This window comes from Conger conger, chromosome 9 (genome assembly GCF_963514075.1).
Source record: "Conger conger chromosome 9, fConCon1.1, whole genome shotgun sequence".
Classification (NCBI taxonomy): domain Eukaryota; kingdom Metazoa; phylum Chordata; class Actinopteri; order Anguilliformes; family Congridae; genus Conger; species Conger conger.
The window spans coordinates 23,253,540-23,281,408 of NC_083768.1; the positions used below are offsets into that span (position 1 = coordinate 23,253,540).

The window sequence follows — 27,869 nt, forward strand, 5'->3', positions numbered from 1 at the left end:
TTGTTGCTGCTGTATGGTAAATATGGATGTGGATTCATATAGAAATATTTTAATATTCTCATGGTAATCTGCAACTTGCAGGCAAATAATTGGGATGAGTTTGCTCCTGCAGTGAGACTGCAGATGGAGCCGGAGGAAGTGAAATGGCACTGATGAGGATGGAGTGAGAAAGGAGGCTGCGTAGTTTGGGGCTGATTGGAAAGTAGAAAGCTGAAAGCAGCCATCGGGAAATGGAGGGAGTTGAAAGGGTGGGGTGGCATATCTATGAATGGAGAGGGAACGATTCTGGTTTTGATGCATTATTTTAGATGGGATGGGGGTTCAGGGCAGTAGGCAGTTTGGGGTCTGGTGCCAAGATGGGTTTGTTCTGTATGAATAAATTAAAAAGAAAATGGGTGTGTGATCTTAGAATGGAGAAATGTAGCTTGGTATGGGTGGTTGCACATGATTCTGTCCATTTTAAACTGATATCTGAAAGTCAAGAAAAATAAGCATGGTGAGCATTTCCTGGTCAGCAGCTGTTGATGCAGCTGTGAACCCACAATATGGCTGGGATCCCCTCTCTGTCCTGCGTCTGCTTCTTATGTTACAATCACAATTACAGCCATTGAACTGCAAATTGTTCTTAATCTGACACCTTTACTGAGAAATGGCTTGCCCTCTTCATCCACATTGTCAGTTATGGTTATACATACCATGAAGAGTGTAACCTACATTCACGTCACAGGATTTTTTTAGGAAGTCAGGCAGGACCTGAAACTACATTGATTTCCTATTATTGCATATGTGTCACAGTTCATGGTTTCAGATCTTTAGACAAAATGTAATCTACAAAGGGAATACTTTTTCACATCACTGAACCTTAAAGACAAGCTGAGACTGAAGTTAGAGCAGCATTTGCTTCCGCACTATGATGTATACACAAGTGAAACGGAGTCCAGCTGCAGACTCACAGACACAGGTCCCTGGCGTGATAGGTGACCCTGGCTGGATGTGTCATTTCCTAATAAGGATTTCCATCATGCCATGGGTGCTTCCATCCAATCAGGGGCACCTATCATTCCAGGGACCTGTGTTTGCAAGTCTGCAGCTGGATGCTATTGGGATCTTTCTTTTTTAAGGGCGGGGAGTCGATTTGAAAGTCAAATGGAGGTGGCACACAACTTTGGTGTGAAAATACACAAGTATTTAAAAAAAAAAAATGTTCATATATTTTAAGACGTTTGTATGCTTATGCTGGATTGAGACCAAATTTTTTTTGGGATTTTTGCTGGTCTTTAATTTATCAAAAGATTGGTTTTAAACAGCGGCACGGATGGTGCAGTGGGTAGCACTGCCGCCTCACAGCAAGGAGGTCCTGGGTTCGAATCCCCGTCGGCCGGGGCCTCTCTGTGCGGAGTTTGCATGTTCTCCCCGTGTCTGCGTGGGTTTCCTCCGGGTACTCCGGTTTCCTCCCACAGTCCAAAGACATGCATGTTAGGCCGATTGGAGAGTCTAAATTGCCCGTAGGCATGAGTGTGTGAGTGAATGGTGCGTGTGCCCTGCGATGGACTGGCGACCTGTCCAGGGTGTATTCCTGCCTTTCGCCCAATGTATGCTGGGATAGGCTCCAGCCCCCCTGCGACCCTGATCAGGATAAGCGGGTTCAGATAATGGATGGATGGATGGATGGTTTTAAACAAAAAAGACTAGTATGCATTGCAACGCCACAAGAAACTGGAATTTCTTGAGTGAATTTTGCATGTGTGAAAGGGCAAAGAGCAGATGACTTTGTACTGGATTTTCAGGATATTTATCACTGGGGGGCATACAACCATTTCAGAGATCCACAGTAGCCTACTTGCATGGTTTTCTAATTTATGTGAAATATAACAAATTCAAAAACATTTAGTTTACTATTTCACTGAAAATAATACATTAATATTCTGCAGTCGTGATAAGTGATATGGCAGGCAGCAAACAGAAAAGCAAACACAGAAAAATTATTTAACTTGATAATTGAAATATATCGGCCACAAAGACAACATTGCCCAGTAAACCCTACGCGTCGGGTCCGCCTCTTTTTGCGCGTCTTTTGACGAAAATGACGAACTTCCGTTTCTCTTGAACCAATCACACTTCGCATTTTTTCCGGCATTTCCCGTGTCAGTTGGCAGTGAAGCTCAGTTGAAATTGTTGTGGTTACTTGAAACGACTCAGGTAAAAACCCAACTATTCGAATGCTATATTACAACAGATTGATTCGCTGTAACTACTAATTAATCCTGCTACTATTAGATTTTGGTTTGTGCCTTACTATTGCCTCAAGTTTTCTATACTAGTTTAGCTTTAAGACTAGTCTTACGTTAGCTAGCTGCCTATGCTAACTATCATTGGCTATGTTGGCTAGCAATTTATTTCCGTAGCACGGCTAGCTCGCTAACTAGCTTACAAAAGGAAACGTTTTTTTTTTACTTTAAAATTAGTTTCATTAACAACTAAGCCAACAACGTTGGATAATCTTAATTAACTGGCCTATATTTGTGTATCTTTGCCACAAAGTAGGTTACAGGGTAGCTACCATTCCTCAAGCTTTCGATTCATGACACCGTTTGACTTTCATTTTCCTATTTGCTTGCTTGTAACTTGACCAACTAACGTTAAGGTTGTCTTACGGTTAAGTTGTAATTCACACTCGATAATCGATCGCCTACACTCATGTTAGTTTGTTGAAATTAAATTTAAAAAAAAAACAACTGAATAGCTAGCCAGCTTTTCGAGCTGTGTATGCGTAGAGCAGGATGACATAATAGCGTAAACGGGAGAGTGAACTTAAGAGAACACTGGGAAACGGTTGTCTTGAAATTGAGCTTTATTATCGAGTGGCTGTTGCTTTCAACAGACCTTTCACTACGTTAAGAGAACCATTGCACTGTCGACTAAGGCTAGGTAGGGGCGGCTACATACGTACCAGTAGCTAATGGCCTGTACCAGATGGCTTTCTTCCCCGCTATATTATACATTTCCACTTAAAGCACGGACGGGAGGACACGTGGTTATTACATTGTATGCTGCTGCAGACATGTTATGCCAATTTCCTAGCGACGCAGAGCTCCAGGGTCATTGTGCCGCTGTGTGTTTTCAGGCTGAAACATGAAGAAGCAGAATAGTGAGGGCCAGGAGCAGGAGTGCGGTGGAGGGTCACAGCCCAGTTCAGAGGAGGTGCCTGGAGGAAGCGCTGTGGCTCCAGGGACCTCAGGCAGTCCAGACGGAACAGATGAACAGCAGTCCGTCACCCCACCAGTGGAAGAGCAGGCAAAGAACGGCGGTAAGAGACACTCCTGTCTCATCATGAATGCAGTCTGATGCATAAACACAAAGTCACGGAGGAAAAAAAACAATCCATTGTGAGGACTTTCCTCGGCCATGACTGGGCCTGGCTGAATGTCTGGCAGGTGTGTGTGAATATGGGTCTGTGTGCGCGAAAGTTACGGGGCATTGAAGGGTGCGGCTTGCCTTCGTCACACGCAGAGGTGGAGGTGGAGGTGGCGGTGCCGGCGTCCTCCTGCGACATGGCGGAGGAGCTGAGTCGGCAGCTGGAGGACATCCTCAGCACGTACTGCCAGGAGGACAGTGGGGAGGACGGGGCCCTGCCGGAGGCCCCAGAGGCCCCCGAGGCCTGCAACGGTCAGCCCGACAGCCTGGAGCTCAACGGCCTGGCCGACAAAGAGGACAGCAAGCCGGAGCAGCCCAAACTCAACGGGACTGTCGTGGAAAAGGACCAGAAGAAAATGCAGGACAAGAAGAAGGTCAAGGGATTAGGTAGGGCCGGATCTTTTGCTTTGTGTAGGCCTGTAGCGTGTAGGCCTGATTTGTCTACATGATATGTGCATCATTAAATGGCAGCACAGCTTAGGTTATTTGTTGTTAGGGATTTGTGGTCAGGTGTTTGAGTGGTTTGTGGTTTGGTGTCTCAGGAAAGGAGATCACCCTCTTGATGCAGACCCTCAATACTCTGAGCACGCCAGAAGAGAAATTGGGAGGCCTCTGCAAGAAGTATGCTGAACTGGTGAGTCTGAACCCTCCGTCCACCATAGATATTGCACCAGCAAACATAGCAGCCTATAGCCTTGTCATGACGCAGGTCTTTAGAGAAGCAGGTTTGGACTTGGTTGGTACTTGGATAGGAAACGCTCGCTGGAAACGCTGGTGTCTGCCAGAAGGTGTTTTGTTGGGCCAGTTGAGGGCAGTCTTCCGGACCAAGTAAAATTACTAAGTGAAGTGAATATCCTTGTGCGGTGATGGGGTGTTGTGTTACATAAGATGCTGTCTTTTGGATTAGTTGTTAAAGCAAAGTCCTGGTTTGCTGTTATAACCTTGAGAGCTCATAACCAATGTAGAAAAAGTTCCATCCCACTCATTCTCTCTGAATGCGTATACAGTAGTGCTCCAATCATCTTGCTTAAAATCAATGTCAGTACAACTATTTTTAGAATAATGTTCAATTAATGGCTTTTAACGATGGATTCAGTCAGTTCTCAGCTGCTTTTGTTCCATCTCCTTATTGAGAAGAACCATTGGAGCTCATTGAACTCATAGCTTCTGGCAGAGAGGCAAACAGTTTTTAGTCCCGTAAAAAGCCTGGCACGGGATCAAGAAATGCATATCGTTTCTTCTTTCGGAGTGCATAGCCCACTGAATTTCAAAACCTCATCGACCCCCAAAAGCAGCATCTGTAATTGTAATTTGTGAAGGGGTAATGTAATATTTCGAGAGGAGAAGGTACTGTGAGTGTTTTCTTGGCCTGCGGAGGAGGACAGGCTGTGGATGATGCGATGTGACTGGTATTGATCTCCGAGCAGCAGCGCTCGGTCAGGAAGCTGGCGCGCGGCCAGAGCTGACACCCGCTCCTGGCCTGTTCTCAGGCTGAGCTCAGGGGCCAGAGTGCACTGCGTTGGCTGGACAGAGGCTCGCTGGGCACAGCCTGAGCAGGTGTGGCAGGAATGGGCACAGTGAACAGGAGGGGATGTCCACTGTTGTTTCTTCTCATTTCTTCCTTGACTGAGAAATAAATAATTGAATGTCAAGGAAATTCTCTTCTCATCGGAATACGTGACACCGGGACAGCGTTGTGGCATCTGGTTCGGCTCCTGGGGATTTGTTAAAATCACTATGTGGAGTGTGCTTTCAAATTGCTTCTGGAAAAGCATACCTGTTTAAAAATACTTCTGCAGTTCTGCGTGGGAGTAATTATGTTACGTACACTTCAGTGAGGCACTCTTAAGGTTGCATGGGGGCTGCCTAAGCGTTTCACTCTCCTCCCCGGTTTCCTGTTTCAGCTGGAGGAGCACCGTAACTCACAGAAGCAGATGCGGGCCCTGCAGAAGAAGCAGACGCAGCTCATCCAGGAGAAGGACCACTTGAGGAACGAGCACAGCAAGGCTATCCTGGCTCGCAGCAAGCTGGAGAGCCTGTGCAGGGAGCTGCAGAGACACAACCGCACGCTCAAGGTGCGGTCGAGCGCTTGACCGCACACCACACTGCACCACAGTGGCGTGTATCATAGCAGCTGCTGTACCTTATAGCGCCAACGTGCGGTCTCCAGATGAACACGATCAGGGACTCGGCCGTTTGGTGCACAACCACAGAGCACTACAGCACAATGCAAGGTCCAACATGTTGTAGATCAGATTCCTGCAAATTCCTAAGTCATTTTAACAAGCATTTAAAACAGTGAGATCCTCTGAAAATTTGCTGTGGTTAAAACAGTACAGACCACGATATATGGAACACACTGCCTCACAAGCTCCGCTGACTCGCAGCAGCCCCACTGACTCGCCCTACAGTTACGTTCACACGTTTGTTCTGTCATACTACATCTGCAAGTAGAGTTTATTTAGCTGTCACATGACATCATAAAACAAAGTTGGAGGAGCTGGCTGCCAGGTGTTAACTGATGCTCTGCAGAGATTGGAGGGGCTCTTAAAGGCGCATGGCTGTGAAACACTGAGCTATGTGAAACTATGCAGTAGTTTAATTTACAGTTGGGGTATGCTTATCATACCTTTGAGAAAGGTACTTTACCTGAATTAGTATAGATTGAACTGTATAAATAGATACTAAAGATGGTAAAAATGTAAGTTGTCTAAGTTGCTGTGGATAAGAGCATGTGCTAATTGTAAGTGCCTGCGTTTGATGTGAAGTGATTCTCCCCGCTGTGCAGGAGGACGGGATGCAGCGTGCCCGGGTCGAGGAGGAGAAGAGAAAGGAAGTGACCTCACACTTCCAGGTGACGCTGAACGACATCCAGGCACAGATGGAGCAGCACAACGAGCGCAACGCCAGCCTGCGGCAGGAGAACATGGAGCTGGCCGACAAGCTCAAGAAGCTCATCGAGCAGTACGAGCTGCGAGAGGAGGTGAGGCCACCGGGGGGCGCTACGGCCTCCGCCCAGCCTGACCGCAGCGGCCAGGAGCCCCCTGATTAAAATGCCCAACACACCAGTAAAACTGAGGTCAAAAGAGGCTTTTCTGCAGCTGAATGAGTGTCACTGCAAGTAGAGTTGGGTACTGTTTCATTTCAATTCAGTGATTTCAAGAAAATGATGGAGGCTCGGTTAATTCTCAGATAAATCAGTGATTAAAATAAAAGATATATATGGGCCAGTTGAATTTCATTTCCATTCTTGAATTAGCTGACTTAGAATCAAAGCTAGCCATTGAAGTAGCAAAGGTCATCTAATCATCTGGGCTTTCGAGGTTTGCGTTCTCAGGCAGTTGGGTGCTGTTGCACATGGAGCCCCTGGGCACAGCAGTCTGAGTAAACACTGTGGGCTGGTCATGAAAGTTGTGAACAAGCAGCCAGAGTGTGGGAGCCCAGAGCATTGAGACGGCAGGTGCAGATGCAGCCTAGCGCAGGTATGCTCACCCTGCTCCCCCTCTCTCCCCCTCAGCACATAGATAAAGTGTTCAAGCACAAGGACCTGCAGCAGCAGCTGGTGGACGCCAAGCTGCACCAAGCCCAGGAGCTGCTGAAGGAGTCTGAGGACCGCCACCAGAGGGAGAAGGACTTTGTAAGTCAAGCCACACTTTTTTCAAGTTTAGTACAATGCCACTCTTGTGTTTTAAAGGGGCAAAGCACATGTTGGGGTTTCAAAGGACTTCAGCACCTGTAGTCATGTGGAGTAATGTCCGTTTTTAACAGTCGAACACACATTCTTTTAATGAAGGAAGTTACTCAGCATCTGCATATCATATGCATCAGTCATCAGTATTGGTTCAACCAGAATAGTCAAGTTTCCAACGGAGCAAACAAAACTAAATGCCTCCCCAGTTAACCCCCATAGACGACGGGCATTGTATTTTCAAAGGTTCCCCGTCACCTACGTGATGAGATCGATCTTGCTCTTTTTGGCGGCTGGTGTGGTTGCGTGTGATGAGACTGGTGTCTGTCTGTCCTCAGCTCCTGAAAGAGGCAGTGGAGTCCCAGCGCATGTGTGAGCTGATGAAGCAGCAGGAAGTCCACCTCAAGCAGCAGGTGAGAGGCAGTCCTCCCGAGTGGCTCCTGTGCCTCCCTCAGAGCAGTGCGTCACCAGCGAAATGCACAATGCTCATGTGATCGATTGAACATTGTGAAAGTACAGTGCTTTTCACTGTGCTGGGGCACTACCATCATATTTTACATATGCCTTTCATCGCCTTTCATCGCCTAGAGACGGTTTTTGGATGCTACCTTTGCTACAACCTGTAGTGCAGGTCTGACCTATCCTGTTCCTGGAGGTCAGCTTTCAGTCGAATCTGACCAAAGTACACCTCATTCAACAGCTAGAGAGAGCTGCTAATTAGTAGAAACCGTGCTAAATTTGTGTTGAAATGAAAACCAACTGGACCGGTAAGAAAAGCTTGGAGCTACCCTGGGCATGGGGTTTGACCAATAAAATACACTGTCAATGTAACAAAGCACGCCTTTGTGTTTACTTTTGATAAGAACATTTAAATATACTTGGTTTAAATATCATTTCAAACCTACTATATTCCATCTTCACCTCTGTGTTGATATTCCCTTATTAAACATTTGTCTCTCGCCAGTTGTCACTGTATACAGAAAAGTTTGAGGAGTTCCAGAACACTCTTTCCAAAAGCAACGAGGTGTTCACCACATTCAAACAGGAGATGGAGAAGGTGAGTCAGTGAGCGAGTGGGATCTCGAGGGCAGAGCCTGTTCTGCCAGCCGTGTCGTGGGCCTGTGATGGAGCTGACACGTGCGTTTTCCTACAGATGACCAAGAAGATTAAGAAGCTGGAGAAAGAGACAACAATGTACCGGTCAAGATGGGAGAGCAGCAACAAGGCTCTTCTGGAGATGGCAGAGGAGGTAAGAGCAGTGTCCCTCATGTTGAAGTGAGATTCATCAACACTGCTGAGCCCTGTTACTGGTAGATGGTATCCACAGCTTTAGAGTTTAGCTAAAGGTGCCATCACTTCTCTGTAGTGTTCAAGGGTATATATATCAGACACAAGAGATCCTTCACATACAATAGTTGAGTGCTTTCTCCACCATGTGAGATTGTATCGGAATCGTACTGTCCTCTAGGGTCCTCTTCACACTTGTTCCTGTGCTCGATCTGCACTTCGTTGTACGTCGCTCTGGATAAGAGTGTCTGCTGAATGCCTGTAATGTAATGTAATGTATTGCTCTGCTTATAGTTTAAGGGGGAGGGATGCCAGTGTTGTTATCATTATTTACAGGTCAAGCGGTTGAGAGACATTTGAAAGGGTTGCTGTGTGTGCGCTGACCAGTGGTCTGGAATTAGCATGCAGAGCACTCATATGTCCATGATGAGGTTTATGTGCGCACTCATGAATAATGCAGTGTGATGTGGTGGTGTGTTGTGCAGAGGTTGCTGCTTCACATGTGGCTCATGAATAATGCAGTCCCAATTGTGCAGAAGATGCAGAATTGTGTGTGTGCATAAATGACGCAGTGCGATGTGGCAGTGTGTGTGTGCATAAGTGACGCAGTGCGCTGTGTTGGTGTGTGTGCATGCATAAATCACGCAGTGTGCTGTGTTGTGCAGAAGCCGTGGTGTGTGTCCATAACTGACGCAGTGCTTGTGCATTGTGTTGTGCAGAAGTTGTGGTGTGTGTGCATAACTGACGCAGTGCTTGTGCTGGTGTGTGTGCGTAACTGACGCAGTGCTTGTGTGTTGTGTTGTGCAGAAGACGCTGAGGGACGGGGAGCTGGAGAGCCTGCAGGGGAAGGTGCAGAAGCTGGAGAAGCTGTGCCGGGCCCTGCAGACGGAGCGCAACGAGCTCAGCAAGAAGGTGCTGTGCATGAGCAGTCCGGGCCCCGCGCCGGGCCCTCAGGCCACAGACTCTGACCAGAGCAGCCCCAGAGTCCTCAGCAGCCCCGACCCAGAGACTCTGCCCGCCCACTGCCACTGCGGTCCGGGGGCAGCGGGGGAGGCCTGCGCCCTGCCCGTCCAGGAATGAGCCCCCAGGCTCCCGCTCGCCCACGGCCCTTTCCCCGTGTTCTGCTGCAGCCACATTTCACCAGCTTTGTGTTCGGAGGGAGTACACCTTGACAGGAAGCAAGTTTTCCCTTACGATTGTTCATTCTGCCTCCCAAACCCCCACTCCCAGTTTCCTTTCTGTAAAGCACACATTCACGAACATTCCCTGCTTTCACGTGCCGAGGAAAATGAACCACTGTTTGCAAACGCGACCACAAAGCGCTTCTGAGTGTGTTGGTGTGTGCGTCCGTGCGCGCTTTTCTTATAGGGATCTGTCTTGGCTGACCACCCCTTGAACTGCTGCTGTTGCACCGGATGGCCAGTTACGGAGGGTGAGCACTGCACGTTACAGCAGCGAAAGCATGGCTAGTACCTTTGTCAGGGCGTTTTTTTCATTTGCTGCCTTAACTTGTGTTTGGAAAGCTGCTGTGCAACGGCCTGGCTTCGCAGTTTGTGGGGCGAGCTGTCTGGGTAGTATAAAGAAACGCTTTGGGGGGGACAGAGTAATTGAGCAAAGACTCTAATTCATTTACATTACCATTAAAAACCTGTAAACATGGCGCTTCAAGAGCAACACAATTTTTGAAGTTCTCTTCAAGCTCCAAACTTTTCATTCACAATATTTTTGTTAATCTTTCTTTGCACCTTTTTATATGTTGCAGAGTTCACCTACATCTGTAGTTTATATTTATCTTTTCTATGACACTGAGTTATGTCTGTATCTGCAACACGAACACAACTATCTTCCTATTTATACGTTTGAGATTTTCTTAATGATTTACATAAAATGTTGATTATTAACTTTTTAAGCTAATGGCATAATTTTCTTGGACCAATTTTTCAGTTATAGTTAGTTCACTATCATTCCTACAAAAAGGCAGAAAAGTCCAATACAAATAGGAATAAATGAAGGTATTTTCTACAAATGCATTATTTTCTTTTTGGTGTTGCTCAAGACAAAATAAAAATAAAAGAATTTTAAAAAATTAACATTTATACAGAGAAGCTACAGTTTTGTCCTTGCATGAGAATTCCCTAGATCAAACAAATTGAATATTATTATTTGTATTTATTTTTGTAAGATCTAAGGAAATTTAGCATAGATATGCAAGGGAACCTTTTTTTAATTTATTAAAGTACCCTGAAGTATAGCGGTGATCGGTCTTCAAAGTAGTTTTCCAGTGCAGGACAGCAAATGAAAGTAAGTCAAACCAGGTCTCTCTTCTATGCAATTCCAGCCTCTGAACTGTGTATGTGATTTTTTTTCAAGTACTTTACAAGGTACTGGTTTCCATCAGTCACCAGAAAAAGAATGTATCTTATACTTAATATGGCATACTCTCATTTGCACCTCATTGCCAAGTTTGCTGTCAGTGACCACATTTATCTGAATAAATTTTCAATTTGTATTTATCTTGGTCAGTTAAATGTCCATGAGGGTAAATACTCCCCAGTTGGCACCACAATGACATGCTCTAGTTGTGAAATGGATTTCAAATCTTATTCTCAGTGAAGCCCAGATTGTAAACTGTCTTGTCTTTCTGACACTCCTGATGTGTGTCCTGTGGAAAAAATTGAGGCTTGCAAGGAACATGAACTTGATGTGTTTGACAGAATACTACCCTGGAGTGCATTTTTCCACTTCGGATGCCAGATGTGTCTGGTCGTTTAACACTAATGTCCCCCAAGTCAAATAATTAAGGCCTGTGACCTGTGTCTTCCAGAATTTGGCTCTTTCCTTTAAGTGTAGGCTACACTTTGAAACTGTAACTTCATTTCATAGCAATTCCAGGTGATTTTATTCAGATTCTGCATTGTCAATAAAACACGCTTTAATTAGTCCATCGCCTTTTACTATCTTTATCCTCATATTTGTTTCATACTTACACTTTGTGCTCATTTAGGATAACACGATCTTTATCAGGTACCAAAGATTGCATTGCTATGTTTTAAGGCGTGTGCTGTACTTCCATTTTCGTTGTTGTTTTGTCTCTGTACATCTTTACAATTAAAACATGAATGAAAAAGAATTATTTGACTTCATTATTTTTAGACACATTCTATTTAAGCACTTTTACTTTACTACACCTACTTATTCATGCGATTATCTAATCAGCCAATTCTGTGGCAGCAGTGCAATGGATACAATCATGTAGATACGGGTCAGGAGCTGTGGTTAATGTTAACATCAACCATCAGAATGTGGAAAAAATGTGATCCAAGTGACTTGAAATGATTTTTAGTGGCAGACAGGGTGGTTTGAGTATCTCAGAAACGGCTGATCTCCTGGGATTTTCATGCACAGTAGTCTCTAGAGTTTGCAAAGAATGGTGCATAAAACCAAAAAAAAATCCAGTGAGCTGCAGTTCTGCAGACAGAAATGCCTTGTCAATGAGAGGCATCAGAGGAGAATGGCCAGACTGGTCAAAGCTGACAAGGTGACTAACGCAAATAACCACACATTACAACAGTGGTATATATTTCTAAACGCACAACGCATCAGAAGTGGATAGGCTACAACCGTAGAAGTCTAATAAATAACTAAGAGTGAATGTGCGGAGGAGTGTTAATTACATTCTATTATGATCATCACTGTGAACTGGCAGTATACTTAATAGAACTTCCCATGGCCGATACCTAAGGTCGACACCATTGAGATACGTTAGAACTGGAGACAGCTTCTGCTCACCGGTTGGTTAATGTGTGACTTATTCTGCAGTTTTTTTTGTTTTTTTGTTTTTTGCATCAGGCTATCTAAACGTGAATGGATAAATACAATTGAATACATATCTAATATAATTAATAATAATGAATTTAATGTGCGGTACAGAATTTTAATAATCGGTCCCTGGACGAGAGTAATTAGCTCAGTGTGAAGGAATTTCCGAATGTACTGTTCAAAATAGTATAGGTTCGAGATCGACACATCAACAGTTATGTCGACACCATCGAGATCTTTTTTTTTTTTTTTTAAACAGGAACTTCCTTCTCATTTAACCTCTGATACGACGATTACTTCCGCCTTTTAGTTTCATGCCGGGCTGCAAAAGAGCACGCTGTTGATAAGGCCTTGGTAAAGAGTTTGCTCAATTCATATTTTAAGGAAGACAAATAGCCTTGTTGATTCTCGGAGACAGACGGAGTTACACCAGAACGTGAAAATGGTAAGGTATTTCTTTAAAAAAATAATCCTGTTTTGTTATTGTGACGTTACCTAGCTAGAATATAACTGCGCTAGCTTGCTAGCTAAAGCGTTTCCGTTAGCCAATGTAGCTAGCTAGTTTAGGATTGATTGTGCATGTTGTGTCATTAACAAGAATAGTCGGGAACATGTTAGCTAGTTATTGAGTAGATTTTGTGACGACATTCCGGACGTTGTTTATCAGAGGTTTAAATGGTTTTACCACTTTACAATGTTTAAAGTGCAAAGCCGTAACGTTAGTTATTATTCGTAAGGTGTTCGTGTTATTTGGCAAACTAACAATTGCGAATTCCGTTGATGGCGTTAGCCGCGTACGTAATCCTCTCTGTTCACAGAGGTATCGCAACATATAAATTGTATAGCGATAATCTATCTAGTGGTGTGTGTGCTGGGAATGTTGTGACGTTATTTTATTTGAAGTATTTCGAAAGTGTGGAGACTGCGATTGTAAGCTGTCCGTCATGTTTGAAAATGGGTATAATCATTGACGCAAATTGATCGGGACCTTTAGCGTGTTCTGTTTGCCTACCCAATGACGTGGCTCAAAAACATTAATGAACTGTCACCTCTGCATTTCATCTGTATGAAACCAATGATTTAAAATGTGCTACATTACGTTTTCCACCTCTCCCTCCTTGTAGAAGCCAATCCTCTTGCAGGGACATGAAAGGTCCATAACACAGATCAAGTACAACAGAGAAGGAGACTTGTTGTTTTCAGCAGCCAAAGACACTGTAAGTACATAAGCTTTTCCTTATTGAGCACCATGCATTGTCCTTTAGGGATTAGCTCCCGGTAAAGCGGAAGAACTATTGGGCTGTGGTAGTTTTCATCCCATTCTGTGTCTGCTCACAAATGATTTCCCTCTGCAAATATCTTATCTGTAACCTAAACTACATCAAGCCTGCTTCCTGTGTTTTGGTCAGCATCCAATTAAATGTCTTGACTATTTGTCCCAATTAGTTGGCGATAAAATTGATACCCATACCTTTCTTAGAAGGTACTACAGTGAATGATTAGCATTGGGCATACTGTGTAATTTTATTCTGACCTGCTTTGTTTGATCAAAATATTGGCGTGTTGGGCATGGCTTGAAACAGCATGCATATCAGCCCAGAATTGATTTTGACACCTAACATATAGTAATAAACATGGTATGCAGTCAGACGAATTGGTGGATTACAAATGCAATATCCTTGTTTATATACTGCTGTTGAGGCTGAGAGCATCTATGAGGGCAGTTACTTACTTTAGTCAATCAAATGTAAAATAAATAAAAAAATTGATTATGGACTGATCTTCAAGCTGGTCCTGAGTTTTCACTGTTTTTTTGTTGTTCTTTTATCCAGGTTGTTAATGTGTGGTACTCGGTCAATGGGGAGAGATTGGGCACTTACAATGGTCACACGGGAGCCGTCTGGTGTGTAGATGTCGACTGTATCCTCCTGACAAAGACTGGGTTCTGCTGTATTGACACTACATGTTAAATGTTTAGTTAACCTCAATGTTTCAGGGTTTATTTTGTTATGGGGGACTATCATTCTGTGTCAAGATTTTGGAGTTGGAGGGAGAAATTATTTGGGGATGATTGCGAAGTGTCCATTGTTCCCTTAACTAAAGACTCAGGGGACACCAAGAACGTGCTGACCGGGTCTGCAGATAACAGTTGCAGGCTATGGGATTGCGAGACAGGCAAGTAGAATGTACTGAATACTGTATGTGCTGTGGGTTCAGGTGAGCGATTTAGCTGTTAAGGAATTATGGTTTACTAAGAGGTCAGACTAGTTTGATGGTTTTGAAGTAGATTGATGATTGCCCCTTAATTAAGACACTTGGCCTTGTGTCTGCATAACGACCATGGTGTATCTGATGCTGCATTTCATTTTTTTTTTATTGTAAAAATAAACAACTGTTTTATTTAGAGTTTACATTGTCTTTGAAAATCTTCACAAGTGAGGGTTGTGAATTTAATTGAAAGTGGTTGCAATGGCACTGCTTGAGAAATAAGGAAAAGTGCTTACATGTCAAAAAAAGCTTTTTCTTTTTTCTTGCCGTGTGTCGCTTCCAAAGTCTTGCAATGCTAGTGTGCTTAACATTTTGGCATTTTATTTGACATTAATTTCACTTTAGTAATCTTCACTGGAGATTAGAGTGCTTGACTTAATATTTAGTTAATAAGTAGTGTACCTCTGAATGGCGACCTTGGATGGCGACCTGGGCGGCCCGTAGCGTGGTTAAGGTACATGACTGGGACCCGCAAGGTCGGCGGTTCGATCCCTGGTGTAGCCACAACAAGATCCACAGAGTCATTGGGCCCTTGAGCAAGGCCCTTAACCCTGCATTGCTCCAGGGGAGGATTGTCTTCTGCTTAGTCTAATCAACTGTACATCGATCTGGATAATAGTGTCTGCAAAATTAATATAAAAATTTATATAATGTAATGACGAAAAAAGTATCTTAGTAGCCCAAACAGACCCTGGCTGAGCAACCAAACTGGCCCTGACTGGGAAAGCTATATTTTGCTGCAGTGAACCTTAAAAGGACGACTATTTATTAAAATGGAGAACTTGGTGAAACATCAGGGAAGAGTGAGTGGAGTGCAGGTTTATGACTGTTATAAAGTAATGCTTGGCCTTTTGTGGCTTTGGAGTTCTGAATTGGGGAAAAAATGGAATCGATTAACCTGAAACTTCTTTTCCACCTTTGAGCAGGCAAACAGTTGGCCCTGCTGGAAACTAGCTCTGCGGTCAGGACCTGTGGGTTTGACTTCAGTGGGAACATCATCATGTTCTCCACAGACAAGCAGATGGGGTACCAGTGCTTCATGAACTTCTTTGATCTTCGAGACCCCCAGCAAATAGGTAATCCTCAGTACCAGGTTATGTCTTTTTCGGATCTGTTATTCGGCTTATTTTATCAAGTGTGTTGAATATCCACCTTATTAGTATATGACAGACATTCTTCTATGGAAATGTATGCGCTATGCAGCTGGTGATTAGTGCTGGTTAGTGTTAAGGCCAGTTTATAGTAACAATAGAACTTTTGCAAATGTCTATAAACTGGCCTTTACAGTGTATTTTTTGATTTTTATACATGATTTTTTACCACTGTCCCAGAGGACAACCAACCTTACTCGTCGGTGCCATGCAATGAGTCTAAAATCACCAGCGCAGTGTGGGGACCTCTGGGGGAGTTTGTCATCGCTGGTCACGAGAATGGAGAAATCAACCAGTTCAGCGCCAAGGTACCTTCACCACTGAATCCTGATCCTTAGCTCCTGCTCTCCTGTCTGTGCCTGGGCCAAAGTCACGTGACCTGTCAGTTGATGCCGGCATGTTTCTCCTGTGCAGTCCGGGGAGATTCTTAAGAAGGTGAAGGAGCACTCCAAGCAGATCAATGACATCCAGCCCTCTGTGGATCTCACCATGGTCATCACTGCCTCCAAAGACAACTCTGCCAAGGTCTGCACCTCCTGACTGAGTATGGGAGTAGGTCTGTGGTTTGGTTTTAGTGTGGGATCCTATAGCATTCAGCACAAAGGAAAAATGCATGTGTGATTATGGAAAATATAGTAATTGCCACAAATATATCAAAATTGGCAGTAGTTATCCAAGGATGGAGCTGGGGTAGAAATGTCCTTTTAGTTCTAATATTCTTCACTCTGTGATTGGTCCTTCAATTTGGTTGCCCTGTTGTGATTGGCCTCTGTGTGCACTGTGTGATTGTGTTGAGTTGGTCTGTACCCTCTTCCTGCAGCTGTTCGACTCTACATCACTGGACCACATCAAGACATTCAAGACAGAAAGGCCTGTCAACTCAGCTGCCATCTCTCCCATCATGGACCATGTGAGACCTGCTGTTATCTTCTGATCCATTCTAGCATATTCACATGAAGGAGACTTATTGATGTTTGATACCTGCATGTACCTATTAATTGAAGGGTACAGTTTTCCACTAGTTCTACTAAATGTGACATTCTACTTTCTATTGAAGTTTTTGCTGTCTTTGGCTGTCAAGCTAACCTGGGATAGTAATTGCATCTGTTGCTCCAGCTTTAAATGAAAGTTAAAATCAAATCTTATTAGCAACATGTCCATGTACCAAATGTGGTCCTCCAGGGTAACTGACCATAGATCTGTCCATGGTCTATTGTGTCTGTCCCTATGTTACAGGTGGTCATGGGTGGTGGGCAGGAGGCTATGGACGTCACAACCACCTCCACCAGGATTGGCAAGTTTGAGGCCAGGTGAGTTCAATGTCAGAGGGCCACTTTGCAGCTGTAGGTGTCTATAAACCTGGAAGTGAAAGTGTTTTTTATGGGCAACTCTTTTTGGAGAAATCTGGGGGTAAAAAAAAAACAAAAAAAACACTTGTACTCTTAGAAGCTACTTCAATTGTGGCCTGTACTAAAGGGCCATCTTTTTAACATTTATAATCTTATGTATTTGTAACTTGAACTGGTGGTGAATGGTGAAGGCCCTGTGGGCTGCGTGAGGTAGCTTCAGTACGGCGGACCCTACATATCTTGCGTCTCATTTTCCGAGTGCTGGCTGGCCTTTAGCGTGCCCAGCCTTGTGTGTTGTGATACGGATACGGATTCCTCCTGCCCCAGGTTCTTCCATGCGGCCTATGAGGAGGAGTTTGGGAGAGTGAAAGGGCACTTTGGCCCCATCAACTGTGTGGCTTTCCATCCTGATGGGAAAAGGTGACGACTCCCTTAAACATTGCATGTTGTTGTTACTCAGACCTGTCTTTATTCAAGGAAACTTCAATTTCCCCATACAAGTTGTGCATGTTTGTTTAGGTAAAGCACTGCACTCTAGAAAATGGGAAATTTGTTCCATTGGTGTATAAGAGTCCCTTCTAAACAAATTTGTATATGTTGGCAATTTTATATAGCTCTCATTAGGTCCGTAACATCATAAGCCCCATAATTCTCACTGAACATTACACTAGTTCAGATTCGTGGCATTGCCACCATGTATGTATGCCTATGTCTGAACATCAAAATATTTGCATTTACAGCTACAGCAGTGGAGGAGAAGATGGCTATGTGAGGCTGCATTACTTTGATCCACAGTACTTTGACTTTGAGCTGGAAGTCTAAGGAACAGCAGCAATGTTGGCACAGAATTAATAAACTTATACAGGACCCCAAAAAATCATCAGTTCTTTGAGCTTCACAGAAACATCAGTTGGACTGAATGCCTCTGTCAGATGACACTTTCAATACTCTTGGTATTAAATTGTTGACATTGAATATGCTAATACCAGGACTGGCTTCGATTCCACTTTAACATATTACCATCCCTTGTGGTCTTCCCTCGAGGGAGGTATTTCTTGCCTACATTTGTGACAAGCAAACTTAACGGGTGCTCTGCCAGGGAGGATAGACTATGACCAAACCAAAATAGAACTGATAGGCCCTCACAAACTATATTACCCTTAGTAAAATCAGCTGTGTGCAAGTATTTTCTTTTTCTGTCAGATGACTTTGGTATGCTTGTGAATAATGCATGTTTGTGAATAATGCATATGAACCATCCTTGCTCATTTTAGTGATAATAAAAGCACACCAACTCCAGTAAGGCTTTCTTAAACCTCACTCAAAAACACAAGCAAGGGAATATAATTGCTCCCTCCCCTTTCATAATTCAGAACTGAACCCCACTTGGGGCTACCTGGCCTCCATATTTCATATTCCTGGCATTTTGGGGATTCCCCCCTGGAAGCAAAGGAAGGGAACATGAAGAAACCATACAATTTGGAATCGAACCCAGTCCTGGTGCACAATGACATTCTGGTGTGCTGCTTTGAAAGGGCTTCAGGAATGCTGTGCTTGATGGAAAAATGTGTCCTAGAGCAGTGCTTCTCACCTCCAGTCCTCAGGACCCACTTGCCAGGTGTTTTGTTGTAACCAAGAACTCACACACCTGATTTAATAATGTTTGGTGGTTTGATTGGTTCAGTCATTAAATCAGGTGTGTGGGTTCCTGGCTACAACAAAAACTTTCTGGCAAGTGGGTCCCGAGGACTGGAAACACTGTCCTAGAGAACCTTCTGGAACGACCATGTTACATTCCTGAGAATGTATTAATAAAACATTTTGCTCTGAAGTATTTACTTTTCATAAGACCCAATTTCAATCACTGCAGATCTTACTAATAAATGCAGATGGCATCATGATTTAAATTATTACAATGAAAGTGGCTCCTGCTGAGAGGCCTCATCAACAAGCTATGCCAGAACTTTTGTCTCAATGTCCTAGCATTTCCATGCAGAATGGCATTCATTTTTAACATCAACAGCCTCTTGAAGCATGAGGGCAAAACATTTACCAAAACCTAAAACCATACTCTTGGTATCTGGTGAAATCCTTGTGGTCTAATGTTCAGTACAACAAAATTTAGTTTATAACATTTCAGAAATTATTTTATGGTTTGTTAGATCTTAACATCTACGGAAGAAATATTGCACACTTGAGCAAGGCAGACAACCATTTTCACAACATGAATGAGTTGGTAGGATTCTGACATTATTTCATCAGATGAGCAAAGGAAAGGGCACTATTGAAACACCAAGTTCACACCTTGTTAAACTTGTTAAAGATCCAACTCAAGGGTAAATGGATGTGTGAAAGCAGCAGCTACTCATCATTTGTGTGTGTGGGAGATTTTCCAATACGTTTTAACTTTTTTGTACAAACAAGAGATTCATAGATAACCACATACTTTATTTAAAATACAGAACCAAATGAGTAGAAATAAGTTTCCCAAAAAATGTGTATGTCCCTCCCAACTGCTCACGCAGATTTAAAAAACTAAACAAAAAAAACTGGTGCATGCTGCAGCAGACATTCACAAATATGCAGTTAAATCTTTTAAAAGTAAAACTTTTCATATGCACAATTTCTTTACTGGGAATAAAGACAATAATGTAAAACAATGCTGAAGCTGGTATAAAATCTCAAGTATCACAAAATAAATCCAGAATTTTGACAAGATCACTTAAGCAGTCCACAATTCAGCTAAAAATAAATGCAGCCTAGTTCCTTACTAAAGAAAGAAAAAACTAAATGTCCCATTGAAAAACCATCAAATGTGTTCTCTCACCAGATGGGAACCCCTGCACGTGCGCAATGAGTAATGTCCAGGGCAGAGGTGCACAACTCCAGTGCTGGATTTTGTTCCAACCATAGTTTTTGTTCTCTTACCGCTCGATCAACTACACTGGTACACTTGTACTTTAACACACTAAAATCTTGGATAAGTATCATTAAGAGCAAAGGCTGGCACAAAATCCAGAAATGGATTAGCCCTTGTGCACCCCTGGACTAGGCCCACCCAATAGGAATTCAATGGCCCAGTTATACAGGCACTTCCAAAAATATTTTTTTTATGTAGGGAATGTGAAGGGGATGCAAACATCCCTAGATTAAACAAAACTAGAAGGGATTAGCCATTCAAGGACAAATACTAATACACCCAAAGACATACATACATATGCGTGTGTATTCTGTAATCACAACACTGGACCCTCATACTCCAAACAGAAGCACATGAAAGGCTGTGCCATCCTCATTTCTTAACATTCCCATTTTCACTAAAATCCTCAATCACAATCCTTTAAAAGATTTCTCAATAAGGAGACATTTTTACGTCTAACCTAGTATGCAGTATGCATGAAAGCAGAGTAAAAAGAAATGGATAAAATGAAAGTCTGCCGACATTTACTGCCAACAAACCAAAAAAGTCCCATGATTTAAGTGGCTTGCCAGTAAATTGAACACTTCAGAAAAAGATCAACAGGTGACCGTTTGCTCACTTCACACTGAGAAAGCTGACGGTGGTCCTGTACGCCTAGTGTACACAAAACTGCCTGTGATATTTACACAATTTATACAGAGCGCAAACACCAGATGTAAATATTTCACACCAACTGGCATTGGGGAGAAAACAAGAAATCATACTTGCAATTCAATAACATTTCCTTGAAATCCTGCTAGAACGCAAACAGTAAAATGTGTTTTAGAAAATAATTTACAGTTCTTCGTTTTGGCTTATGTTCTAGGCAGGGGATTGCGGTGGGGAGGTATTCATACTACTGTAAAATCATGCACATCTGTATACGTGGGGGCTTGTAGCTTCTCAGGTGCTTTTCAACTCTTCTTTTGCCCTGTTATAGAATAAACAATTTGGTTAATACTTTTCTTCGTGCCAACTCTTAACATTCAGTTTCCCAGAACCTAGCTAAGAAATATTCCACAGTGCAATCAGTTCAAAACTGGGCTTCAGTCAAGTATAAGACACTCTCACAGGAGGAAGAAATAAGTTTAAATGTATTTGAGAGAAATTTTGGATTTTCTTAATTCACACATTTCCTGTTGGTAATTCATTAAGTGCAGAATATTAATGACAAACCGTAACATAACTCCCACAATTTGTAATCCTGTTGTGCCAAAAAAATCTGGCAGGTGGACACCAACTTTTCTAGGGGGGGGGGGGGGGTTTCAGCTGTAATAGGAATAAACCATTTAAAATCTTACCCCTTTGTGTCCATTTTCTCCTCAACCATTTTCTCTTCCTCCTTTACATCTTTGGAAGAAATTTGAGTGCAAGTTATTCAATTACTCAGCACATATGGACATGCACATGAATAATGAACATAGGCTAAAACTTGACTAACATGGATTTTGTCTCTGTGGGGATAGCAATACTGGCGCATTTCTCTGCATCCCTAATTCAACAGCTCACCTTTCTTTTCCTCCCCATCCTTCTCTTCCTCCGTTTTCACTCGCTTGGCCTTCTTGAAGTTGGCCGTGTTCCTGCGTCCGCCCTGCCCTTCGTCCTCAGAGTCTGAGAACTCCTCATCGCAGGCTATCCTCTTGTCATGCGCACGGACTGCGGAGTGCAAACGCACGCACCCATCAGAAGGGACAAATTTACAGCAATACCAACAACAGTCCAAGCGTTGAGTATGAGTTCAGTGGTTTAGTATGTGGTTGTGGTTTAAGGGAAAGGGAGCAGCGGCAGGGCCTCACTGGAGATGCGCTTGTCGGGGTCTTCCTCCTCTTCGTCTCCGCTGTCGTCCTGCACGGCGTCCTCGGGGATGGCCTGCATCTGCACGCCCGGGGCGTGGGGCAGCATGCGCAGGTTCTCAAACAGCCGCTGCCTGGGGGAGGGGGGTAGGTCAACCATCAGCTGGGTTTCTGCAATGGCTAGCGCTTTCATTTTCAGAAATCTGGGCCGAGTTTATGTTTTGTTTTGTTTGTTTTTTCCAATGATCCAAATACTTTTTGTTCCAAAACCTAAAATATCAGGCATTATGATTGCAATTCAATATTGTAGTCATCTGGGAGCAGTGAGTGAATAGCCAGCTGTATGAATGACAAGCGTGTACAAACGTATATTTATGTAAATTTCTTGCTGTGCAAACTAAACTTGCTCAATCCAACGACTGATAAGCGGTTACGCATAAAACTGTAGAATTACAAGTTGCTTGGAGGTAAAGCTTCCGCGTCTGGAACTTACTTGATCTTCTCCAGGTAGTCGTTTGTGTTCTGATTGGTCATGTTAGAGGGGCTGATGTGCAGCTTGAAGTCAGGCCCAAAGTACTCAAAGTAATCGTTGTATGGGAGCTCTGAGCAATGACAAAAAAAGGCCATTCTAGATTTATATCCATCATCCCAAATATCAGACAGTGTTTAAACCAAGCTATTTCAGATGAGTGATTTCAGGAAAAACTATCTGATAAGAGAATACAAACAAAAGGAAATGTGGGCTGGGGCCATTAAATCCAAATACTAAGGCACGTGGGGATCCACTTCGCAAAACATATTAGTCAATGCTAATGTTCAGTTGTTAGTCATTCAAATGAACAAAATGCAACATATGGATAGAAAATTAACAAGTAATATTTGCTTATATTAGCTTGCCCCTGAAAAATCAGACGCGTTCAATTCACCGTTGTGAAAAATGGAATATACTTTCAATACAATTTACAATTCAATGTGCAATTCATGACTAATTTCATTTCACTTGAGACCAGCTCCAATGACCAGCCCCGTCCCATTACATTACATTATTGGCATTTGGCAGGCGCTCTTATCCAGAGCGACGTACAGTTGATTAGACTAAGCAGGAGACAATCCTCCCCTGGTTAAGGGCCTTGCTCAAGGGCCCAACGGCTGTGCAGATCTTATTGTGGCTACCCTGGGATTAGAACCACCGACCTTGCGTGTCCCAGTCATGTACCTTAACCACTACGCTACAGGCCGCCCCCTCAGCGTACCGTTGGGAATGGAGCTGTCCAGGGCAACCGCAGTCTCAAAGGTCCAGCAGCGAGCCACGTTGCGTATGGTGTACCCTCCCCCACCCAACATCAGCAGCGGCAGGTTGAAGCTCTTCATGTACTCCACACACTTGGCATGGCCTAACACACACACACACACACACACACACACACACACACACACACACACACACACACACACACACACACACACACACACAGATACTTTAAAATGGCATCTGCACACTGGTGAAACAGCAGGACGGAGGGTCAAGATGTATACCATTTCTGTAGGACTGTGGACTTGAGATTTTTGAGCCAAAATCCTCAAATTGGTTGACTGGTACTTAAACGCCATTAACAACATATTCTCCAATAGTTTTAAATATGAATTTCCATTTAAAAAAAGGAAACAAATACAGTCAAAATATGCACAAATGTAAGTAGACTTACCTTTAATAGTGAGGTTAAAGCAGCCAAGTCGATCCCCGGACAGAGAATCTGCTCCACACTGCAACACTACTGCACTGGGCTGGTACATCTCCATCACTTTGGCCATAATCTAACAGTAAGACATGTGCACAGCATCGTTCAGACAAAAACAGTGCTTTTTCAAATAATGCCAATTCATATTTTATTCTGTATGAAAATGTTCAGGAGAATTTCAGAACACGCAACACATAAAAGATGCAAAATGAGGTTTCAGCAATAACAATAGTTTAACAATGTGGATGCTTCATAATGAGCTTAAACTTACAGGTTTGAAAATGGCTTCATAAGACTCGTCGTCTATTCCATCCCTGAGTGGGTAGTTTACAGCATAGTACTTGCCCTTCCCTGCTCCAATGTCCTTCCAGAGAAACACAAAAGTTAGTAAAAACAAGAGGCAAAAATGTGACAGAAATAACCTGGCAGACACAGTACCTCACTTCACATCTGTATACTCCTTAGGATAACTGTCCTCTTAAGTCTAGAAAAGACTTAAAGGGTCTTCTAGCTCTGCTAGTTCTATGATGATGACATCTACTTACTCTGAGGTCTCCGGTGCCAGGGAAGTACTCCCCGTACTTGTGAAAGGACACAGTCATGACACGGTCTGTGGTGTAGAAGGCCTCCTCCACTCCATCACCATGGTGAATGTCGATGTCAATGTACAGCACTCTTTGGTGGTATCTGAGAGGGGACGAGACATGGGTAGTGCAAACTCCACTGCCATTCACCAAGGATCAATTCAGTGTTTCATACTGAAATTGTGCTTGTTCAATGACTGCTTGTCATCGTTCAATAGCTAAACAGGAATCCACAGCATGGAAATTTATTCCAAGTACTATACAGGTCAAATTTCAAGAAAGCAGCTACCATCTCCAATAGTGCCATGAAAAGGCATTTGCCCCCTTCCTGATTGCCTATATTATTGCATATTTGTTACGTTGAATAGTTTCAGGTCTTTAGACAAATTGTAACTAGACAAAGGGAACCGGTTTAAACAAAATTGCACAAATTGCAACAAAAAAAAAGTTCAAACGCCCAAAAGTAATTTAACGAATTCATTAAGCAAAGCAAACCAGCCACCAACAAATCATGGGCATAGAACTCTCATCACCCAACTAATGAGAACAGAGCCTACTTTAGCAGCTCCAGGATGGCCAGGACGATGTCGTTGACATAACAGAACCCCGAGGCCTCAGACTTCTTGGCGTGATGAAGCCCTCCAGCCCAGTTAATGGCGATGTCCGTCTGCTGTTTGTTCAGCTTCACGGCTCCAGCTAGAGATGGGAGGGACAGCAGTTTGAGACAATCCGGGAGATGTGGCTACTCAGGGACAGGGCCTCCTAGGCTGCATGCCCAGCTAAAGAAATATGAAGTCACATTCATATGGAATCAAAAGCTGACCCCGACTTGTGCACACGCATTAATCAAAAATCCATAAACTCACCTACAGACCCTCCCGTGGAAAGCTGACAGAACTCGAATAAGCCATCAAAAACTGGGCAGTCCTCTCCCACGTTAACTGCGGGGCAATCACACAAAATTCAAGTAGTTAAATCAGATGACTTAAAAGTATATGCAGTTTGCAGAGCAGTTATAACCCATAAACATGTTTGGAACACACCATCAAACCTCCATCAAACCTATATTCACAGCATCCAATTTGTCAAGTCTCAACAGGGTATATTTCTGATCCATTTAACAACTTCACTTTTCTGACAATTTCCCAAATTTCCAAAATAGATTTTTGGGTAGCGCTGTAAATGTGTACTTTCCTCCAAGATGCTTTGCTGAATTACAAAAATAAATAAAACACCTCTATGACTCAGAACATAGTTCCTGGGGATTTATTCACCCTTTAGACCCAAGACAGGTTTCTGCCATGGGCTGTACTCACATCTCTGCATCTGTTTGCTGTACTCAGACATATTGTCTGGGCGAATGGACCGCAGGAACTTGATGTAGTCATCGCTGTGATATTTGGTCATCTCTTCTGCATTGGCTTTGTGAGGCCGCTTAAGGATGGAGGAAGACGCATTCAGTGACCAATGAGGAGGACCCTGTCCCTTACCAATCATTCAATAAATAAAACTGTGAAACCGCAGTGTCCTCTAAAAAGTCCACCTCAAGCATATTCTAGGTCTGCTTTCAGACATGCCCCAAAACTCATTTAGAAATAAGCACTGAGGATACAATGAAATAGGGACACAATTCCTATAGTTATGCTTTGATGTTATCACCATCTTATCGCCTACACATTACAATCAGACCTGGAGTGTACTCATAGATGTTGAGTTACCACACTTACATAAATCTCCATCTTCCTATATAGCCCATAGTTGAGCAGAAGGTTGTGTGTCATGCGGATTCTGTGTGGTTTCATGGGGTGGCCTTGGCCATAGTAATAATTTCCAACGTCGCCTGTAACACAGACAAAAATGACAGATTAGGTTATACAAAGAAACCATCCGACAGGTGCCAGGTCCACCATTTGAGGTTTTTGTGAATGATATCTGGACAACAAATTTAATCGCTAGATATTCGTTTCGCCTTCCTGTAGCATAATGGTAAAACGCTTTGCTTTGAAATGGGCTATAATCTATGCCAGCCAAGAACATTGGTATGCAACTCTTGGATTTCATACTGTAAAACAGAAATAAACAGTGGCCAATTACAAATGGTATGCCTGGGAAGTTTGAATGCATATTGTGCATCAAAAGCACAGATTCACAGAAGTAACGTGCGTCGCTACCTACACTGAACTGATCGTCATATTCAGTGCTACTGGTTGGCCTGTCTTCACACCTTACTTCCCGATAAAGGAAGAGAGGAAAACCAGCACTGCAGTCCCTGTCCCTCGAGGACCGCGATTTGATTATCTCTATTCAACTTAGGACGAATAGGAAAGTCAGGAGTCAGGGCCATCAGTTATGGACTAACGCCACACGAACACTGTCATTTTCGACTAGATTAGTTAATGGTGCCGTTTTATCTAGCCATTTGGTTATCGTTAGCTAGCTACGTACGCAACGCTGTTACATTGACTAGTTAATCGATTCAAACTAGCCGGCGAACGTTAAGCAATGTAGGAACTAGCCACCACCAACTCAGTTAGCCTACTTTATTGCTAGATTAAGTACTGTTTATAGCTAACATTTATGTTACAATACTAAATAGCTAGCTGGAAACAACTTAGCTAGCACAAAGCAGTAAATTAGCTAAAGTTAATTATAGCTAACTAGCTGTACATGCGCGATTACTCGTAACGTTAGCCTAGCTATTGTTATATAGCTAGCTAGCGATCGCGCGGGACTCTTGGAAAACCCAAAGGCTTGCCCACTAGGCTAGGAGCTATAATATTAGCAACTAAACTTCCTCTGCTAGTAAGACGTATTGCACTTATGTAACCTTGGCTGGAGAACAAACAAAACACTGACCAGTGGTCACAATACACGGTTATGTAGCTAGCTAGCTGCTATGTTAGCGGACTAGCAGCCCACTCTAACCCGGCGACTGGTATCGAAACAAGTGGTAACCAAAAGCTGTAATCATTACTCTCATACATTGATTGCCGGTGAATATTGCACATATTTCCGTAAAATAAAATGTAGAAATAACTTTATTCTTACCATCATAATAATAACAAACTTTCTTCTTTGTTCCTTGAGTGGTGAGCGCCATTTTACTCCAAATACAACCCCAAACCACCGGGATCTCTACGCAGTGACTCTAACTACATAGATTGACATTATTTCTACCAATCATCGTGTCATTTTCACCTTTTGGGGGCGTTGAACTGTTTATTATGGCCAATCACCTACAGGTAACGCGTTAACTTCGTTCCACTCTCTGCTCACAGAATCCGAATGCCGACCGGCGATTTACGTTTCCGATGTCGAGACGGTCAAGAGGGCTAATGCTTTACGTGCAATTGGGCTACATAAAAAGAAAGATAAGTCTTTTCGACTTTTAGCGTGTCGGGTGAAACTGTACGAGTTAGCTCATTTGACACGCAGACTGTTAACATTTTCGCAGTAACTGATGGGCGCCCCTTCCCAAAGTGGTTCTGCAATATAGAATCCAATAAAATGTACCTCCTGATTTACCAAAAAAAATATTGTGAGTAGCTGCAGTAAAGGCATCGTTACAGCGCGTTTGCTCAAACTCAAATAACCTGAATTACAGGATGCCAAAATCAGCACGCAATTGTAGGCTACTTGCTGATTACCATAACAATACTTATGAACATTTTTTTAGTTAATTACAATGACTATTAATGTTTTTGAAACCGAGAACTGTGTTGTTTTTACTCATCTGTAATCTGCAAACATACATTTAAAAGATGGTATGTATATGCAAATATTTATCCGAGCTACCCCTGTAAATGTTAAAATGTTTG

The 27,869-nt window shown here is 43.1% G+C and overlaps 3 protein-coding genes across 4 annotated transcripts; 2 read left to right on the forward strand and 1 right to left on the reverse strand.

Moving 5' to 3' along the window:
- Positions 1-2,102: 2,102 nt before the first annotated feature.
- On the forward strand, positions 2,103-11,519 carry txlna (taxilin alpha). 2 transcript variants are annotated; one of them, XM_061256225.1, is made up of 11 exons: positions 2,103-2,199; positions 3,125-3,307; positions 3,511-3,801; positions 3,957-4,048; positions 5,319-5,489; positions 6,203-6,397; positions 6,932-7,051; positions 7,441-7,515; positions 8,067-8,159; positions 8,256-8,351; positions 9,197-11,519. In XM_061256225.1, exons 2-11 carry the CDS (start codon positions 3,133-3,135, stop codon positions 9,467-9,469), a joined length of 1,581 nt encoding a protein of 526 aa, XP_061112209.1. In that variant the 5' UTR covers positions 2,103-2,199; positions 3,125-3,132; the 3' UTR covers positions 9,470-11,519. The 2 variants fall into 2 exon arrangements, with proteins under 2 accessions (XP_061112209.1, XP_061112210.1); XM_061256226.1 differs by lacking the exon at positions 2,103-2,199 and adding an exon at positions 2,209-2,283.
- Positions 11,520-12,493: 974 nt separating this feature from the next.
- On the forward strand, positions 12,494-18,810 carry eif3i (eukaryotic translation initiation factor 3, subunit I). The gene is made up of 11 exons (XM_061253911.1): positions 12,494-12,653; positions 13,333-13,425; positions 14,041-14,128; positions 14,318-14,383; positions 15,403-15,552; positions 15,808-15,935; positions 16,042-16,152; positions 16,448-16,537; positions 16,864-16,937; positions 17,304-17,396; positions 17,717-18,810. Exons 1-11 carry the CDS (start codon positions 12,651-12,653, stop codon positions 17,796-17,798), a joined length of 978 nt encoding a protein of 325 aa, XP_061109895.1. The 5' UTR covers positions 12,494-12,650; the 3' UTR covers positions 17,799-18,810.
- A 593-nt stretch (positions 18,811-19,403) lies between these two features.
- Positions 19,404-27,236, reverse strand: hdac1 (histone deacetylase 1). Its single transcript, XM_061253910.1, has 14 exons — positions 27,100-27,236; positions 25,779-25,891; positions 25,368-25,485; positions 24,918-24,992; positions 24,609-24,747; positions 24,013-24,154; positions 23,739-23,831; positions 23,435-23,543; positions 22,982-23,122; positions 22,222-22,330; positions 21,732-21,862; positions 21,445-21,591; positions 21,237-21,285; positions 19,404-20,866 (listed from the first exon to the last, which is right to left on the reverse strand). Exons 1-14 carry the CDS (start codon positions 27,149-27,151, stop codon positions 20,839-20,841), a joined length of 1,446 nt encoding a protein of 481 aa, XP_061109894.1. The 5' UTR covers positions 27,152-27,236; the 3' UTR covers positions 19,404-20,838.
- Between the last annotated feature and the right edge of the window lie 633 nt (positions 27,237-27,869).

Excerpts from the sequence above, each read along its gene's own strand:
- txlna (XM_061256225.1), top strand. The coding sequence starts at position 3,133 with ATGAAGAAGCAGAATAGTGAGGGCCAGGAGCAGGAGTGCGGTGGAGGG. Across the intron at positions 3,308-3,510 it reads AGAGCAGGCAAAGAACGGCG|AGGTGGAGGTGGAGGTGGCG; the intron begins GTAAGAGACACT and ends CGTCACACGCAG. Across the intron at positions 8,352-9,196 it reads TTCTGGAGATGGCAGAGGAG|AAGACGCTGAGGGACGGGGA; the intron begins GTAAGAGCAGTG and ends TGTGTTGTGCAG.
- eif3i (XM_061253911.1), top strand. Across the intron at positions 14,384-15,402 it reads GCTATGGGATTGCGAGACAG|GCAAACAGTTGGCCCTGCTG; the intron begins GCAAGTAGAATG and ends ACCTTTGAGCAG. Across the intron at positions 17,397-17,716 it reads TTCCATCCTGATGGGAAAAG|CTACAGCAGTGGAGGAGAAG; the intron begins GTGACGACTCCC and ends TTGCATTTACAG.
- hdac1 (XM_061253910.1), bottom strand. The coding sequence starts at position 27,151 with ATGGCGCTCACCACTCAAGGAACAAAGAAGAAAGTTTGTTATTATTAT. Across the intron at positions 24,748-24,917 it reads TTCCACGGGAGGGTCTGTAG|CTGGAGCCGTGAAGCTGAAC; the intron begins GTGAGTTTATGG and ends TCCCATCTCTAG. Across the intron at positions 23,832-24,012 it reads CTGGCACCGGAGACCTCAGA|GACATTGGAGCAGGGAAGGG; the intron begins GTAAGTAGATGT and ends TTTCTCTGGAAG.